The 19281-nt window shown below is 36.4% G+C and overlaps 1 protein-coding gene and 2 long non-coding RNA genes across 12 annotated transcripts; all 3 read left to right on the top strand.

Moving 5' to 3' along the window:
- Positions 1-242: 242 nt before the first annotated feature.
- Positions 243-14566, top strand: LOC110923336. 9 transcript variants are annotated; one of them, XR_004884167.1, is made up of 14 exons: positions 245-337; positions 670-784; positions 1222-1302; positions 1554-1670; positions 1790-1998; positions 2083-2198; positions 12178-12269; positions 13440-13493; positions 13620-13676; positions 13801-13833; positions 13923-14009; positions 14121-14244; positions 14330-14408; positions 14513-14566. XR_004884167.1 is itself a non-coding variant. In XM_035985640.1 (7 exons), exons 2-6 carry the CDS (start codon positions 707-709, stop codon positions 12241-12243), a joined length of 537 nt encoding a protein of 178 aa, XP_035841533.1. In that variant the 5' UTR covers positions 247-337; positions 670-706; the 3' UTR covers positions 12244-12269; positions 13620-13632. The 9 variants fall into 9 exon arrangements, 2 of the variants coding, with proteins under 2 accessions (XP_035841532.1, XP_035841533.1); XR_004884164.1 differs by having other exon boundaries at positions 13620-13693; positions 13801-14009; XR_004884166.1 differs by having other exon boundaries at positions 13801-14009.
- Positions 14567-14656: 90 nt separating this feature from the next.
- LOC118488295 lies at positions 14657-15076 on the top strand. Its single transcript, XR_004884170.1, has 3 exons — positions 14657-14726; positions 14817-14925; positions 15010-15076. It is a non-coding gene; the product is annotated as an uncharacterized LOC118488295 (long non-coding RNA).
- Positions 15077-15343: 267 nt separating this feature from the next.
- On the top strand, positions 15344-18916 carry LOC110925865. 2 transcript variants are annotated; one of them, XR_002584819.2, is made up of 7 exons: positions 15344-15584; positions 15779-15898; positions 16339-16517; positions 16660-16731; positions 17056-17248; positions 17368-17641; positions 18633-18916. It is a non-coding gene; the product is annotated as an uncharacterized LOC110925865 (long non-coding RNA). The 2 variants fall into 2 exon arrangements; XR_002584818.2 differs by lacking the exons at positions 16339-16517; positions 16660-16731; positions 17056-17248; positions 17368-17641; positions 18633-18916 and adding an exon at positions 15971-16090 and having other exon boundaries at positions 15348-15584.
- Positions 18917-19281: the final 365 nt, after the last annotated feature.

Genomic DNA, 19281 nt, shown 5'->3' on the forward strand with positions numbered 1-19281 from the left:
GTGCTAAAATCTATATCTATATCTATATCTATATCTATATCTATATCTATATCTATATCTATATCTATAATATATGAACAAAGTGTGGGACACGTGTCCTTGTGCAACCAAAAGTTGTTTTTGGCGGGAAAATGTGGGAAACACTAACATTTTTTTTTCGGATCCCGCGTCTCTTTACCAAACCCGGATTTTACACCCAGTTATATAAACAATCTAAAAACCCAAATCCCTCTCCTTTTTTCTTTCTGAAACCCTAGATATCACAGCGTGTATACTACTCTTTTCTAACGACAACCGGTGCTTGAATCATTGACGATCTAGAGGATACGATCATCAGGTTTCAAATCTTCTTTTGCTATTTGTTAATCATGTTGGTAATCTGGTCAAAGATAGTTCATTCGTTGATCTCTTCTTTTTTTTTTCTTTTTGTGCGTGGAGAAGAAGATATTGTTTAGAGAGCCGTTCAAAAACAAAAATTAGGGTTTGTAGAGAAGATATGATTCGGGATTCTTCTTCACACCACGTTAGAAAACCATATAACAGTTCCCACATGGTTTTGTGTTAATTGTACGCCGGTGAACCTTGATGGTGCTATCTATTGCCATGTATGTTCATATCAAATCCCTTTGTGGATACTTGTCAATAATTTGCAAAATATTTTATCTGCAGATATGTGGAGAGCATAAAGAATCTGGAATCGTTAGGCATGGCTTTCTTGCATCGTCTTTACATGAGGCAGATTCGATTACGAATAAATCGTTGGAATGCAACGGGAAATCATAAGGTATAAATCAAAACTACTAATTTGTAGAGAAGATATGATTCGGGATTCTTCTTCACACCACGTTAGAAAACCATATAACAGTTCCCATACGGTTTTGTGTTAACTGTACGCTGGTTTAAAATCATCTGTATTGAGGTTTCATGTGAGTTGCACACTAAGTGTTTGTGTAAATGCCTAAAAGAATTCTGATATTTATTTGTGGCCGATGAAATCAGATTGGAATTTAGATGGGAAATTTATTAGTACTGTGGTCACAAACTGTGGAACTATTGCTGGTCTTGGTCACCAGATTTGATCTATTACGAGTTTAACAAACAACCACCATCCATAGACAAGGATCTTAAATCACCCAACCCTGTTCAAAACGTAGTTCCATAGTTTGTGACCATAGAAAAAGATGAAACTACGGCCATAACTTTTACTTAAAAATGTTGCAGGTCAATGACAATTGAGCTCCATTAATGCAAAATAATTACAATCAATTCACCCATACCGTAGTTTGATAACATTGCTGCCAGGTAAGCTTCTAAAGTTTGACCCGTTTGGTATCAAACATAATGTTAACTGGTCCGGAAGTCTTGCCTCTACTATCTTGCTTTGTCAAGTTTATATTTCATAATTCATGTTTTTATGTGACCTCATATTCTGATATATGTTCTTCTGCAAATAAAAAATTACAGCCTATAGCCTACGAGTAGTTGTAAATCAGTGTACACTAGCTTATAATGCTCATCAAATTGCTTAATCTTTATATAAAATCATCCTTCAGGATTCATCATCAGATTGTGAAGAAACCCCATTGCCACCGACCAAAACAAGCAAATATTTAGCCCAATGCTGCCACAGTTACTGTATTAGCAAATCTTTGCAGCTACCATCCTATGAGGTTGGGTTAATTCTGTTTTTAATAGCAACAAGAAATATGTATATTTGAATACGTTGTTTGGTTTCCGTATATTGTACTGCATTTTGAATTTTATCATGCCCTGTAAATTTCTTAATCAGGTCAAGTTCTTTGAGCTCACTCTTGACAACTTCGGAATGCTTCAGTGTACGGAATGGGAACCCAATGGTTCATTCAACAAATTAAGTGGAACCACTTCTGCCAGTGGTCAAGGTGTTAATTATTCTCAGGAGAGATTTCTGATTCTACATTGCCACCTAACCCACGTAAAGTTGTCTTGTATCGTTCACCCATCACTCACGTTTTGGCGGTGAGTAATCAAAAGATGGTTTTATTTTTTATAAACTTCTGCTTTTAGTTTTCTATAAACATTAAAATCAATAACAATATGTAGGTTGTGAAGTTGTAAGGCATGTGACTTTGTTTTGTGCTCTCGATGAAAGGTTCTGGCCACTGTGTTTGATGAGCTCTCTCTTGATGGAGTTCTTTTACTCTACTTATCTGCTCCAGGTAACACTATGTTCATATGTTTGGCTATTTTTTATTTTAGTTTTTACTCTTTTTTTTTTTTTTTTGAAATGGCAACTTTCATTAAAAAAATAAAATAGAATCAGCTCGCTAGCAAAGCTAACAACTACAAACAAAACTGAAAAATCTCCTATCTAGCTAATATAGAGAATTCACACATGCTCTTACGAAGGCTTTCCGTGAATTTAAAGACTATATTTTTCGTGTTGAATTTAAAGATTCACCGGCTATAACGATTTGTAGGCGGCGCTGAAAGGTGTTTCACATGATAGATATTGACTATATTTTTATGCTTCTGGTGATAGCTATCTATAATGCATATTTTTTCATATAAACCTATGGTTATTCATTTTCCCTTTAATGTATTGGTTAATGACAAGATGGAAATGGTTAGATCTGAGGCATACACAACTACTGACATTATGGCTGTAAGCATTTTTTCCTTTTTGTTGTAATCGAGAGTTGAAGAAATTGAGAACTCATGTACCAAAAAAATCTATTTTTTATGCTTATCCTAGCCCACCTCAAGTATTGCAAGTCTTGGGTGTGTAAAATAAATTGTGGTATTGCATTTGCTCAAGAGGCAATGCTGGTACCAAAGGATCTCGTGCCTTACAGCCAAATTCATCTTGTATGTTATTTTTTTCATTTTTTTTTATTTTTGTTTTTGCATCAAATATTAATATTATTTGTTGGTGCACTTATGTCTGTACTTTGTCTGTATTTCGTCATGATACAAAACGATGTCTTTTGTTAGTCTGGTTACGTCTTAGGTTTGTTACTATGTGTTTGGATGTAAGTTTGACCAAGTCAACCATCCTCCTGGTTTGACTTGGCCAAACAGTTAACACATGGTTTGTAACACTTGTCTGTGTCGAAGGATGTCTCATCGAAGGATAGTTTAGATCCTTCGATGAGCTCGAAGGATAACTTTCGATAGATACAGATGGACCTCGAAGGATATACCATCCTTCGAGGGATATGTGGATCCTTCGGTGGGTTTCTGGTCGATAGATGATCTTTCGGCCAGACATTCTGATCCTTCGACCAGACGACCAGTGTTGGGTATTTATACCCGTGTAGTGTGTTCATTTCATTTAGACAAGCAAGACAGACAGAAAGATACGAGAGATAGAGAGAGTATTCTGTCAAGAACACACACACACTTTGAGAGTTTGCAAAACAGATTTGTAAACATTGAGCTTGTAACCGAACCTTTCATACGTATTAATACAAGTGGTGTTAATCGGTGAACATTGTGTGTCTTGTGTTTGTGCTTGTTTCATCTCGGTTTGCATTCTAGCTTGGATTCCGCACTTGCTAGTGTGTTTCACATAACAAGGTTAAGGTTTGACCTCATCCTCCGAGGGACCTACAAGTGGTATCAGAGCCGTGGCTCTTTTCCTTGTTAAAACCGAGTTTTTACAAGACTTTGGAGTGTTTGGACACTTGGTTTAGCACCCGTTTTTGGTGTTTTCTTGCATTTATAAACTTAAAAACGTGTTCTAAACTAACCGGGTGTGTTAAGGGAAGGTTTGGGTAACTTAAAATCTTGTTCTAAAAGGTTTGGTAATTTCCGGCCAAAATTCCGGCTTACTCCGGTGCCGGTTTCTGGATAAGAAGCTTCCTTTTTGGGCAATATTTTAAAAAGTCAAATCTGAGTTGGTGAAAAGGTAAGGTCTGAACATACCTTCTGCCGAAAGTTGTTTACCAACCAATCACCTTTTTCACCAACCTGTCACCTTTTTGTCTGTTGTGTCAGATCTCATCGAAAGATATCCTTCGAAGTCGAAAGATCATCTTTCGATCAAGGAGGTTCGACAGATATTGATCCTTCGAACATCTTTCGAAGTCTGTGATCTATCTTTCGAGCCAAGGAATCTTTTCGAAGGATATATTGTTCGAGCTACAGTTGCTTCTCGAAAGATAAGGATCCTTCGATTGGAGAATCTTTCGAAATCGTTGTTCGGAATTCAACAGTGATCTTTCGAACACTGTTGATCCTTCGAACAAGTACTATCTTTCGACCCTTATCTGTTTAAGTTTAACAGTCTGTGTTTTTCAGGTCTTTCGATCAAGGATCTTTCGGCTGTTTGTTATCATTCAAGTTTTTGACATAGTTTGTGAAAATTAATTTTTCAAATTTTAAATCAATTTTCACTTAATATATTAATTTTCATAAAATGGGAACAAACGGTCAGTGGGATCCAACCGCGTGGACTACAACAACTTTGACTCCACAATCATCAGCTACGCAATCTGCGTCAGATTTTGACAAAACTGCATGGATGCGAGCTATTGCCCCACCTCAAGCTGCAATGATAACTGCAAATCAATGGGCATTGGTCACAAATCAAAGCAGCAGCATTCAAGCAATGATGCAGAACGACATTGAAACTGGTACAAGCACAAAACCGCCAAAGCTAAATCACATCAATGATTGGGGATGGTGGAAAGAAAGGCTGAGAACTTATGTTCAGGGGCAAGGTCAAGATCTATGGATGTGTTTCTTCACTCCATTTGAAAATGAGTTGGAAGTTGCTGGATCGAATCCAGAAACTTACAGCACTATGTCTAATGACGATAAGAAGAAATATGAGTTAGAAAAGAAAGCATTCATGATTCTCACACAAGCTCTTCACAGAGACATTTACCACCAGTTTGTTTACTGGACGACCACTAAAAGCTTGTGGGATATGCTCACGTTACGATGTGAAGGAAATGCTCAATCTAGAAAGATCAAGCAAGAATTACTGAAGAAAGAGTTTGAAGGATTCACGTGTATGGAGAATGAGACTTTGGCAGAGTTATCTACAAGGTTCCATCACTTGTTGAGCGAGATGTTTGCTTTTAAAGTCACTGCCACTCCACGAGAAATGGTGCAGAGATTCGCTGATAGCTTACCAGCAAAGTGGAGCAGTTTTCTTGAAATTCTCAAAGAAAATGGTGTTCTAGACACAATCACCGTTTATGAGCTAATTCAAAAATTGGAAAACAAGGATGTAGAAGAAAAGCTTAAGGCAAAAAGAACACTAACTCCTCAAAATCCAGAGATGTACTTTGGGATTGCAGGAGGTATCAGTGGAGAAAAGCCAGCCTCTCAACACGCGAAGCTTCAAACAGCTTTCATCTCAAACACCGGACCTTCCACAACAAATCAGTTTGATCCTTCAGCATACACGAAGATGTATTCAAGACCAGATTCTTCTTCTTAACAACAGTATGTGCAACCGTAACAGCAAGGGTTTTATGGAAGTTCTTCAAACTTTCAAGCCACTTCCAATCCAAACACAGTCAGATTAGACACTTCCAACTTTTCCAAAGTCACTGTCGAAATAGCCAAGGAGCATATGGAGATGTTGAATACCTTGGTTAGTGCTTATTGTGGATTAGTTGCAGGTCAGATTGGGAATATCAATCTAACCAATGAAGATTATCAGCAAGTGGATAAAGAAGAGTTTGAAATGATGGATATCAAATGGGCTCTTGCTAGTGCAATACGAAGAGCAAAGGAGTTTATGGAAAGAACGGGGAGAACCAACTTGGAAAGCAACAACAACACCAAGTATGGTTTTGACAAGAATGCTGTCACTTGCTTCAATTGTGGTGAAAAGGGTCACTTCAAGCGGGAGTGTCAAAAGCCACCTAAGCAAGGAAATCAGAATCCCTTCAGGAATCAAGGACAGCCACAACAGCAACAGAACAACAATACTGTCAGATCAATAGTTCCTGTTGGAGGAAATGCATCTGGATCCACAAACACTAATTCCCACAGAGGATTGGTTGTTCAAGCTGATGAAATCTGTAACTGGAACCTTCAGCTTGGAGAAGGAGGAAATGGTGGAACAGCATGCTATGCTAAAGTGGTTGAGAAGGTAGTAGAACCCGTGTCTGCTGGTGAATCTTCAGAAGATGAAGATAGTTCGGGTTATAGTGGGAGCATGAATGGGGAATCACGTAATGCTGGTGATTTGCCAAGTGATGCTTTGGATTTGGAAGTTGAGGAGCTTTTGGCTGAAGCTGAAGCGTTATGCAAGAGGAGATCTATTCTCTGCCAGAAATCTGCAGGAACTTCCGAGAAGCTTGCTAAGTTTTTCTCTGAAGATGGATCTTTTTCTTTTCATACAGCCTTTATGGCTCACGTAGAAGGTCAAACTTCTCAGGTATGTGATACTAATTCTGACTCTATTTCTGTTCCTGTTGAATGTGCAAAGTGTTTAAAATATGCAGAAAAGGAAAGTCAGTTTGAAATCACACAGAAACACAATCAAGAATTGATTGTAGATCTTTCTAAAACAACCGAAGCTAACTTGTTTTTAACCAGAAATGAAAAGGAATTTAAAGAAATAATTGCGTCATTAAGACATGATGTTTCAGAATTACAAAAGGCTGTTTTGCGAAAACAACATGCTAACAATAATCTTATTGACACAATTGAGAAGCAAATGGTAGAGTTAGCAACAGCTCGATGTGAATGTGAGACAGTCAAGCAGAAATTGGAAAGCTATTCCAATTCCCGCTATGTATTGGATCACATCATTGATGTTCAAAAGAAAAAGGGGGATACAAAATGTATTGGATTCAACTCATGTCCTCCCCCAATGAATCACAATTACTCCAAATTGCCTGATGACGAGGATATGCCCCGTTTTGAACCTACTGTGCCACTCGGTCTAGATGACTTTGCAGCAGGCCTCGGGTTCACAACTGGTACATCATCCTCGGGTCAATCAGAATCTGAGAATGTGACAGATTCATCGTGTGTTAAGGAACAGAGTCCTCCCATTATTGAGGATGCTGATTCTTCGGACGATGAATCTGAAGAAATTGTGAAACAACAGTCTAACTCGGTTACAACAGATATTCCTATCGAGAATCACATTCTGTGTGATCCACCAGTGAAACCGAGTAAGACTGAAATGTCAAAAGCAATGGAGTCAAGTGTACCTAGCTCTGAAGTGAATAACTTGTTGTATACGCTCAAAGGAGATAGCAAAATCTACTCTAACAAAGATTTTCCAATTAAAAATGTAAATCAAGATTTAATTGAGCAAATTTTTGAAGGATGCACTGATAAGTTTTTGGGGAACAAAAGTGGCAAAGTAACAGTCACTCAATGTGATCCAATTCCGTGTGAACAAATTAGAAAACAATACGGAAACCAAAAACTACCAGTTGAGCGAAAACAACAAGTCAATTCAGGAAAGGGTAAGGGTCAGGTACAGGGAAAGAAAGCTCAGAACAAGAATGTTCATGCACCGAAAGTTCAGCAGCCTAAGACTGAACAGCCTAAAGTTGAGCAGTCTAAGGCTTCTCAACCTAAGGCTGCACAACCTAAAATTCAACAATCTAAGGTTGAGCAACCTAAGGTTCAACAGCAAAAGGTGCAAAACAAAAGAGCTCCTGTTAAGAAACGAGAACCGAAAGTGAACTTTGTTGGATCCAAGGGTACAGATAAACTTGAAACATTTCAGGATAAATCTAACATTGATTTTATAAAACAAGTTAGAATTTTAAAACGAAATGATCAGAACAATTATACCCAACACACCAATGGATGTGACTTAGGTCCAAGCACATCTAGATCACAAAGTTCATTGTCTGGTTCTCCGTCTGGTCATCAACATGCTGCTCCGAGGTTTGTAGAGCGGAGAACATGCTTTGAATGTGGCACAATTGGGCACATTGTAAGATACTGCCCATACCTGCAAAAGTTAAAGGCAAAAACGAGTGCTCCCCAAGAAGTCAATTACCAAAAACAACCAGTTTCCCCGAAACAAGATCCACGTGTCTTGAAAGAAAGGGAAAAGAAGTTAAAACAAAAGAATCAAAAGGTAATTGAAAAGGCCTTAAAATCAGAGGTCAAAGAAGAAAAACCTGCACAAGCAAAACCTGAAACTGTAAAACCAGTAAATGCTAAAACAATAAATTCAAATACTGGTAAACGACAAACAGCTTGGAAGCCAAAGCAGGTAATTCAATCAGGGGGAGCACCACAAGTTCTTTTTCCTAATCATCAAGTGATTGAGATCACCTTCCTTGATGATCAAGGACGACCCAAGTCCACAAAGGCTTGGGTCCCCCTCTCCAACTAATCTCTGAATGAGTGTGCAGGATGTTCCAGGAGGAACTATTGATAGTCTTAGGATTGTTGATAGTGGAGCGTCCATGCACAAGATTGGCGACATAAAGCTCTGAAATATTGTTACAAACTAGGAGAATGTTGTTGCCATTGGTGGAGAAAGGGAAAAAGAAAAGAAGACAAAAATGTCTGATGAAAGAATGTGGATGAATGAAGTTGCAAAATTCGACCAAATGAAGAACGTGCCAAAATTTGGTTGTTATGGTTTTTGATCGGGTCCTCAGGAAAGATTCCAATGAAATGTACGCACCTGCACAACGTCTGAAGTTCAAAATCAACAAAATGGACGTGAAGTGTACATTTCTTCGCGGTGTGATTGAAGAAAATGTGTGCCTTGGCGTGGATTGAACATCCGCACACTACTTCTGAAAGAGAAAGACAAAGACCTTCGCTGGTGGAATATGGAAGACCAGCCGGACCCGGAGGTTTATGATCTAGTTGCTGTCAAGAGATTTCTCAGTAGCTGCAAATTCGACCTTGAAATCCACACCGGATGGATATCCAGTTTGGGAGAGCACTCAGAATCCTTGCAATGCACGAAGCAGTTGCAGGATACGGTTTTGGACTTCTAATCTCTCTTATGATTGTCGATATTTAAGCTGCTTTATGAATTATTATCATCTCATACAGCACTCTTTGACCTGACAAGTTGATCTCGAATATCACCTCACACGTGATTGTTTCTCTATGAAACTCGTCAATGTTGTCATGGTCCACACCGATGACCGACGTGCCGACCTTTTTACCAAAGCATTTGACAAATCAAGATTTGACTTTTTATTATTGGTAAACGGCATTAAGGTCAAGCAAGAGTAAAACCAACATCGGAAAATCATTTTTGTATATATCTTTGTGTTTTATATTTATCTTAGTTTGTTGATTTTAGGGGGAGTAAATCCAAAATCTGAAAATCCAAAAACATCGAAAAACTTCAAAAACACAAAAACAATAGAAAAACAAAAATGAGTTTCCTGGCGAGCAAAAGAGAAAAATGATAGTACATCAGTGGTCTATCCAAACCTCTTTAAACCTTAATTGAAAAACGATAAGCAGCTCTATATAAGATGTATCGGTAGGCTCACAATCATTTTAAAGTGTGCAGGGTGATATAAATCTTAAATCGACTGAAGATCAGGTGGGAACCATTCATTGGCATATGGTCTTAGTACCGAAATTTCGTTTGATAGATTGCCGAGGTTCTGAGATATTCGGTCTTTATGCTGCTTATCATCTGGGTATCATGGTTGTATCTTTTACCGAAAAATAACGGGGACGCAAGTCTAGATCTTCCATGATACTATACATACGTGTACATATACATACTGCATTCGACCTCAATAAGTGATAAACAATCACATGTCCATATCAAAATAAGTGATAAAATATCACATTTATCCGGGAGTCAAGTTCGTCTCTCTGCTGTACGGAAGTACTGACCTGTTCACGGACTTGCTCCTGTGCCCTCATGCATATGAAAATCAAGTTCCTCATAAATAAGTGATTCTATCACATAGGGCTTGTTTTCAAATCAAAATAAGTGAGAATCTCACATCATATATGGTCAAACAGATGATAATCGGTATACTCACCGGTAAGATGAACACTCGTGCATACCTTGATACGGGAATGTGTCGTGATGTGGATGAACACCGGTCGGTAAGTATAAATCATACCTTAACGTATCTCCTAAACATGATTACATCTGATAAGTTGAGCTTAAGTGGACAACAATACCGATAATTGTTATAGGATGCTTATCTTAATGTTAACTAACTGAACAACAAGAGTGTTTTGGCATGACCGTACACTGATATGATTCTCTTACCCTCGAAACTCGCAAAAAGAATGTTTGTATATATTTATTTACTGCTTTCAGTCTTTACATTTGAAATATTCAAAAATACCAAAAAAATTTTAGGTATGTTTTAATATAAACTTTATAAAAGCCAAAAAGATTTTATTTCTACTTTATTTTCGATCGTACGATGCTGGAGCTCGAGTCTTCGTTACCTGAAACTTGACTGAAAACCGAATTGACTAAATCTTCATAAACGGTCGAAATTTGCAAGATTTTGAAAGTTAGAATTTAAAACTGACAAATTTATTAAACTTTCAAACTGTCGGACGGTGTTTGACTGTGACATGGTCATACGTGTGTCATTTGTTTATACTAACTATGTTCCAAGCAGTTGTTCTCATTATGCGTTTAGATTTCTTGCATGTGCAGATTCTAAAGGCAAGGAGAACATAGTCGACGACAAGCTTCGGAATGAAGACACGACGTGAAGGCACTCAAATGATGAAGATGATCGAGTTGCCGCGGACCATCATCAACACCACAAGGATCTCAAGCTGTAAAGATCAAGTCATTCACGAGCATAACTCAAGGGGGAGCTTATGTTAAGGGGGAGTTTGTCAACACACTTCCTTCCTACATGAAACGGGGAGTTTGTTGATACACTTTCTGCTTTCAAGACTTGAAGACTTTGAAGATCCTCCGACATTGAAGACTTGAAAGGACGTCAGAGACTTGAAGACACGAAAATCGAGACAAAGCTACAGCCAAGGGGGAGTTTGTTGGTGCACTTATGTCTGTACTTTGTCTGTATTTCGTCATGATACAAAACGATGTCTTTTGTTAGTCTGGTTACGTCTTAGGTTTGTTACTATGTGTTTGGATGTAAGTTTGACCAAGTCAACCATCCTCCTGGTTTGACTTGGCCAAACAGTTAACACATGGTTTGTAACACTTGTCTGTGTCGAAGGATGTCTCATCGAAGGATAGTTTAGATCCTTCGATGAGCTCGAAGGATAACTTTCGATAGATACAGATGGACCTCGAAGGATATACCATCCTTCGAGGGATATGTGGATCCTTCGGTGGGTTTCTGGTCGATAGATGATCTTTCGGCCAGACATTCTGATCCTTCGACCAGACGACCAGTGTTGGGTATTTATACCCGTGTAGTGTGTTCATTTCATTTAGACAAGCAAGACAGACAGAAAGATACGAGAGATAGAGAGAGTATTCTGTCAAGAACACACACACACTTTGAGAGTTTGCAAAACAGATTTGTAAACATTGAGCTTGTAACCGAACCTTTCATACGTATTAATACAAGTGGTGTTAATCGGTGAACATTGTGTGTCTTGTGTTTGTGCTTGTTTCATCTCGGTTTGCACTCTAGCTTGGATTCCGCACTTGCTAGTGTGTTTCACATAACAAGGTTAAGGTTTGACCTCATCCTCCGAGGGACCTACATTATTCAATTATATGTATAATCTAATTACTTTTGGTGCTAAGTTTGTATCACAACATATTCAGTAGTTATTTAGGTTCAAAATAATTAGATTTTGAGAAATAGAGGTATGTTCAATACGTAACCTATTTTTTGTAATGAATTGCGAGAACCGCATAGGTACTTATATTAATTGCTTTAAACGTGATACATTAGTTGTTTTTTTATACGCCTTGCTTTCTCTTTATCATCACATGTGTTTATCTCCCATGCATTACGTACAAGTGCTTATGCGATTCTCGCATTTCTCTACTTAATAATGGTTTTGTATTGCACACAACCTTTGTGAAGCATGTAACAAGTTTTAATAAAACTGAATTGGAAAAAATGTAAAATAACTGCCAATCACCAGTTTTAATGATTTAATTAATCACTCTCTACATCCCAAATTATACTGGGCCTGAGATAAATAATGCTTATATGCCTTTCTTTACGCGTTCATAAGAGGTGTGTGCAATATTTCTATGCTCATTGTAACCCCTTAATGTGTTGACCGTTTATTCTCTCAATATTTGCACAGTTATTGCAAGCTCCACATGATGATGCTGAACTGATAATACGTGAACGTTTCCTGTCCCAAGATTAGTGGTGTGCGATCAACATAGTTCTCAGGTTATTATTCTGTTTTTAGCTTTATATTAAGTTGTCAAATAAAATGTGCATCGTTTGTGCATCGTTGGTCTCAGGTTCAATGTGGGCAAGGGTGAATAATATAGAGTTATTGGTGTAATAGAGTAGGATTAAGCGTTGCCATTAAAAAAACTTACGAGTTGGTCAAATTGTGTTTCTTTTTTTAACATTTAAAACATGTCAAAAAACATGTTTATGGGTAGAGGCGTAGGCCTCTTAAAGGAGAGGTCTTAGGTTCAATCCTGGGCAAGGGTGAATAATATAGAATTATTGGTGTAATAGAGTAGGAGTAAGCGTTGCCATTCGAAAAATATAGCTCACTTGGTAGAGTCTTAGGCCTCTTAAAGGAGAGGTCTTTGGTTCAATCCTAGGCTAGAGTAAATAATATATAATTATTAGTGTAATAGAGTAAGAGTAAGCGTTGCCATTAAAAAAACTTACGAGTTGGTTAATTTGTGTTTCTTTTTTTAACATTTAAAACATGTCGACAAACATGTTTACGGGTCAACCTGTTTTGTCTTGCACTAAAAATGACATGTTTGAACTTTGAACCAGAACTCATTTTGATCCTTATTTTATAGGTTTGACTAAATAGTTGTTTTATATAAAACGAGCTAGATTCTTATTGGCCAAGTTGGAACCCATCAAGTGGTTGGAATGGATGTTATCTTCACTGATGATGTCAATCTTCAAATGTTCTTTGAGCATTTACAAAACTGGCAGTACAATCCTTTGACCCAAAAGTCAAACTTAAAGAGTTTACAAAGTTTCAAAACTCATGGGTGATCAATTTTCCAACATGAACCTTTTCTTGCATCGTTACAAATCGTTCTATTAAGGGTTTTTTTAGCCATATGAATTGTGCCAGGACCATTGCGTGGGTGATTAATTTGAGGGTGCAAATTAGTGAGGCGATTATGTGATCACTTAAAAGACATTTTTCATTTTGACAGTTTTGTAAGTTATTGATGAGATTATAGTATGTTGATTGTTTATTTAACTTTAAGGTTATATATTGGAGCGGATTAAGGCCCCTTATGGAGCTAAACGAGCAAAAAAATCATATAGTCTAAATTGCAAAAAGAGATCTTGCACTGGCGATTTTTTATAAACAAAATTACTTATTCATTTACTTACAAATGGGTCGCTTAGGTATATGTTTTATCACAGACTACGCACAAGTCAAATGGGTCGAATTGGTTGAAAGTAAGCCAAATTATTCTAAGTTATTAATGTTCTTTATTCAATAAACATGTTGAAATTGCAACTTCTACTTATGATGCATATGATGCTTAAGGTATTACTGTTCGTTTTTTCATTTCTTTTACCCAGTCGAGTTGAAACATAAAAGTCCTAAGGAAGCAGCACGGATGGGAAGGAAAATACAAAGTGAGCACCCTGATATTGTATGGGATATTCTATATTTGTTTTTTTGGAAATTTCAAAACAGTTTTAAGTTTCTAATGAAAATTCGCGGTGGCTTATAAGTTAATAGAACATATTTGGTATGCAGGTAAGTGCTGATTGGGAAACTGTTAAGACACAGGTGATGTATAAAGTAGTGAAATGCAAGTTCTCAATTTACACACATTGAATTCAATGCCTTATTAATAGCGGGCTGTGTACTGGTTGAAGATTCTCCTCATGATCTCCTTTGGGGTGGGGTCCCGACGGTGAAGGTTTCAATTTGTAAATCTAACTTTCAAGCCAACGCGTTGCTAGGTATGTTAAACTGTGACAATTAATTACCTCTACATTTAGCATTGCCTCATTGTGTTTGTTAGGCACGCTAAGTAACGATTATTAAGCCGGTTACAATTGCTTGTATGGCAGTTATTTCACACCTGATACTTATGCAAACAAAGATCCAGCACTCGCCACAAGGCTGGCAGCGGGATTATGTGTTGATCTTGCTTCTGCCATATATTCCGTGCGCGCTAAAAGTGGGTTTGCTCTGGTAAAATAAAATTCGAAATTTTGACGACTGTGGTCAATACAACTCACCTTTGTACACTTTAACTTATCTACGTGTGACATGGCAGGTGCGTCCTCCAGGTCATCATGCTGGCGTAAAACATGCGATGGGATTCTGCCTTCACAAAAAAGTTAATTCTTGATTAGGTAATTTATTAGTGATAGTTTATTCACTGTTTATGAAACAACCTGTATTAGTTGAAAGTGATATTAAAGTATGATGTTTACTGATTTACCACATTTATTTGCAGGATGTACACCATGGAAATGGCACTCAAGAAATATACAAGCAGAACAAAACGGTGATTCACCGATGTTGCTTTCTTCGGCTCAGCTCATTGATGATGTGCTATATTTAATAAAATATTTGTTTCCAATTATATTGATTTGTTACTGGTTTTGTATGTATCTTTACATAGACATGAAGGTGGAAAATTTTATCCTGGTACTGGTGCAGTCCATGAGGTTTGTTTTTGTGTGCTTTTTCCAACGATATAATTTTACTTGAATATTTTCATGTTATCTAATAACAGCGAGTGTTACGTTTTTTGGCAGTTTGGTTCCATGGTTGGAGAAGGGTACTATGTAAACATTCCATGGAGTCGGGGTGGAGTCAGAGATAACGATTATATTTTTGCATTTGAGCATATCGTGCTTCCAATAGGTTATTTCTGTTTATATATCTAATATATTATTGCTTTTGGGATGTGTATTCATGTACTCACTTTTGGAATTCACTTGATTGCAGCTCGTGAGTTTGCTCATGATTTTACAATCATTTCAGCTGGATTTGATGCTGCAAGGGGTGATCCACTCGGATGCTGTGATGTAAGCTTAATTTTTTTGTTCCTGCAAGGTTGTACTTTTCTTATTGGATAGCAAGTTCTTCGGAAGGTTTAACTGAACATCTTCTTGAATATGGTCATGACTTGTAGGACCATCTTCACGAATATGGTATTAATCCACATGACCACCTTCCTTGACATGAAATCGACCTGTAAGACGATTTTCTTGAACATTATCTTCACCCTAGAATCAGCTTTTTTTATCAAAAAATATATTATTTGATTGTTTTTCTTCTGCTTGCTGGATAGTAGTGTCTGCGGATAGTTTTAACCGATCATCTATCGGAGAAACCGTCTATCGGAGAAACCGTTGTTCATCCATTGTTGACCTCTCTAATGCAATCTGCTCAGGCAACAAACAACCATAAACGCTTTTCCCATTCTGAGGTTCCATTATGGTGATCTCGGTTTTAGAGTCCACTTCTCCATTCACCGTGTCACTACCAATCTCAGCCACCACCGTCGAAGAGTTTTATAGGTAATTCTTTTTTTTCTTTTTTTTTACATATGTTTCATTAATGTTTGTTGACATTCGTATTCACATTTGATGGGTTGTACTACAAAGACAATTTGAAGTTAAATATGCAATCAATTTTGTTAGGAGTTCTTGAATTAGTGTTTTAATCAATATTCTTCTAATTCATTTTGTTTCTTTTGATTGTAATACATCAGAAACTGGAATTAATCACTTGCTTTTAGTAATGTGGCCCATTGGTTACTCAAGCTTTTAGAAAGAAATTTCAAATGTAATCAGCCTTGAGGGTTTCCATGGAGACCTCTTTAAAGTCGCAGGTACGTCAATTTCTTTCTTATTTATCGCTAATAGATGTATTATTGACTGATTATGTTTATGGCTCTACTTAGAAGCAAATACCCAATGAACTGGATATGGATGGATCGAGCTCCTTCATTTTTTCATGGATATTATACCCCTCGAATTACTATTCTTTTACCAACTTTCTTCTTCCACTTTTATAACCTAAATATATGTCTCCTTTTTTTTTGCTTTATAAGCTTTAATTATTGTCATATATAAATTGGGATAAGAAAGTTTTGATTTTTTTCCCTGTGAAATTGGTTTAAATTTGAGTTCAAGATTTGTGGGTTTTTGTTTGAAATGAGAATTAGGTTCTTCATTGACTGCATATGACATAGAAATGTAGAATCTGGATTGCCATTAGAGGGGTGTTTGGATTTAGATTGATGGTAATTTGTGTTTGATTTTTGAAAAGATTACAGATGTAGGGAGGCTGATGAAAATCAAAGAGTGGTTTGATAGATATAAAATAAGTTGACTGGGAGTTTGAGGAAGATAATGATGAAATGCTTTTAGTTTTGGGGAACAACTAGAAAGGAAGGAGATGAAAGCTTCTTCAGAATCTTTAGCGACTCAGGACTCTTCGGCTATCGGGTATTCTTCTGGCCCGGTGAAGCTGATCTTAAAGTGTACACACATAAATTTGTTATACTTTAAACATATAATAGCAAGTTTGACGTTTTTCTTCATTCCAGTTTTGGTTTCATTTTACTAATTTATGTTGCACTCTTCACAGTTAATCGTTGTTTCGGTACCGCCAGAATGCTATAAACTCACTTTTGGTCGTGTGGAGGGAAACAAGCTTCAGGTCAAATCTTTTTTTGCCTAAGGTTTTCATTCCGATTTCCAATTTGTTATGACCTTCACTATTTTGTGATCATCAACACGAAAGAATGATAATTATAAGCGTATCTTTTGATGGACAGTTTATTTCAATTGATTTTGGATACATTATTTACAATCGCTACTGGATTGTTGTTTTCTAGAGTTTTATTCTTAATAGACGTTGTCGTTCTTAGGCTTGTATGTATCATTGATTGCAATTTCGAGGGTATGCGAACTTTATTGATTTCAAGAACATTAAGGGATTTATTTATTTATTTCTATTAGTTTTATTTTTGTTAAATAACAGGAATTACAATCTGAGAGGACACAAGAGCATAACTCAAGTTATGAAATATATGTGAGAATTCAACTATGGGTAGAAACAAATGAATTCTGCCCAGATGGCGATATCCCCATTAGAAGAACTACCAAAAAAATATTTTACACACGAATTCACTAAAAAGATCAGATGTATATGGCGTGATAATGGTGGTCGTGAGGTTAGTTCTGTTTTTTTTTACAAGAAGAATTCCGGTTCTCAAACTCCGTATCAAATTGTTGAGACTTGAAATCACAATAATCAGTTTGAATTGTAGTGTGCATTTGGTTTCGTGAACAGGTGGAGTGGTTTGGGTAATGGGTCAACACATGCTCGGGTCTAAAACAATACTTTTTAATGCATGTGGAAATGGACGAGCCGGAATGGTTTGTGTGGAAGCATGTTTTATCCATGAAGAGTCAAACCCCAGCAACCTGGTTCTATTCCAGCTCGTGATTTTTTCAATGTACAAATTGAAACTGGAAAATTGGACAAATGCGTAAGCTAATACAACCATAAGCTGTGTGGTACGAGTTAACAAAAGCAACCTATTGTTTCTGGATTCATCATTGAGGTAACACATTAAACCATCTTTTTGTTAATTATATTTAAAATATTTACCATCTATTATTATATATAATACATGACTTTTTTTTTTAAAGATATGAGCTTAGTTTAGGCTTGATTTGTCTTGCAATTGAAGTTAAATGAAAAGTCATTTGATGTAGCAGCTGGAATATAAAATTTACCTAATCTGGGCTGGAAATTGAGATTAAGAAAAGTAGCTTATCAGCCCACAAACTAAATCACTTACAATCACTAGATAAATATTTGGAGAACATTTGAAAAGTTTCAAGAATAGATTACGAGTGAAAGAAAAGGATACTCAAGTCAAGTCATTTAATGTTATGCACAATATTAGTATTTTATTATCGTTAGTATTAGGAACAAAGTGCATCTTGTGGTATCGTGTAATAAGGTTCCTTATACAAATTCAACTTTTATATTTACATCTTTCAAAATGATCATTTGTTATATACAATTAACCTAATCAATCGTCATATGTTTTGAGTAATATGATTTTATTCCCTTAATTTGGAAAGCTATATGTGTAGGAGAGGGAACATGTTATATCTACTTGACATGGGGATTTTAAAAATATATGGTTCAAAATTTATATTTTACAATATAACTAAACTATAACTTCTTGTATAGTTATGGAGATGGGTAGATAGCAAGGCGTTCTAATATGGTAGTGAGCCATTGTTAACAGAGGAGTAAAAGGGTCATTTTTGATATGGTATTACAGGTTAAACTTATCGTTTTTTTTAAAAGGAAAAAAGACAACAAAAACAATATATATATATATATATACACAAGTTGGTAGGAAGTTACTTTTTTAAGATGAAAAAGATTATTGAAGCCTTCCTTGGTACAACCCATTCAATATTCGTACGATTTTCATGCTATTTATTGGGTTTGGAGGTTTAATGGAATCAAAATCTACTTTCAAAGTAGAAAATTTTCGAGTTTATAAAAAAGTTTTCTTTTTTCCGCAATTGCAGATTTGGACAAACAACACCTGTCTTTGCATACTGTGTAATGGCACATGGCACCATGGAAGAAAAAGATTTATAAGCGTCAGGTATATCCTATCTATGTAGAGTTTTCAATATCGACCCATTCACATATGCATATTGAATCGGTTATTTCAGGTTATGTTGTATCGTTTACGGGTCAAATATGCAAATAAAAAACAATTAGCTTAAGGGGAGAAATTTGCTTGAAGTGTATTTCAAATACATCAAACAACCTATTCATGTTAATGAAAATCTAGATATTGAATATGACGATTACAAATATATCCATTTAAACAAGTATCCTTTTAAGTTTTGATGCTGGGAGTTTTAATAAAATAAGAATATGGGTCATGACAGGTAACCTTTTGGTACATGGTTGACATGAAAATTTTTTTGTCCACATTTCTATATTAATTTTCACTATTACTTTGTTTATAATATTACTCTTTTGACTTTGCGAAGTCTAATTCTTCTCTTTTTTTTAGAAAGGCAAAATATGAGGGTTTTCGAAGTCTATATGTATGCATACTTATGTCCCAACTGAACATATATATTGATTTGACACATTAATTTATAAGATGAAGAATTGAGTGGATGCAAGATGAATTGAGAAACAAATACTTCTGGATCAAGG

This window comes from Helianthus annuus, chromosome 16 (genome assembly GCF_002127325.2).
Source record: "Helianthus annuus cultivar XRQ/B chromosome 16, HanXRQr2.0-SUNRISE, whole genome shotgun sequence".
In the NCBI taxonomy this organism is placed as follows: Eukaryota; Viridiplantae; Streptophyta; class Magnoliopsida; order Asterales; family Asteraceae; genus Helianthus; species Helianthus annuus.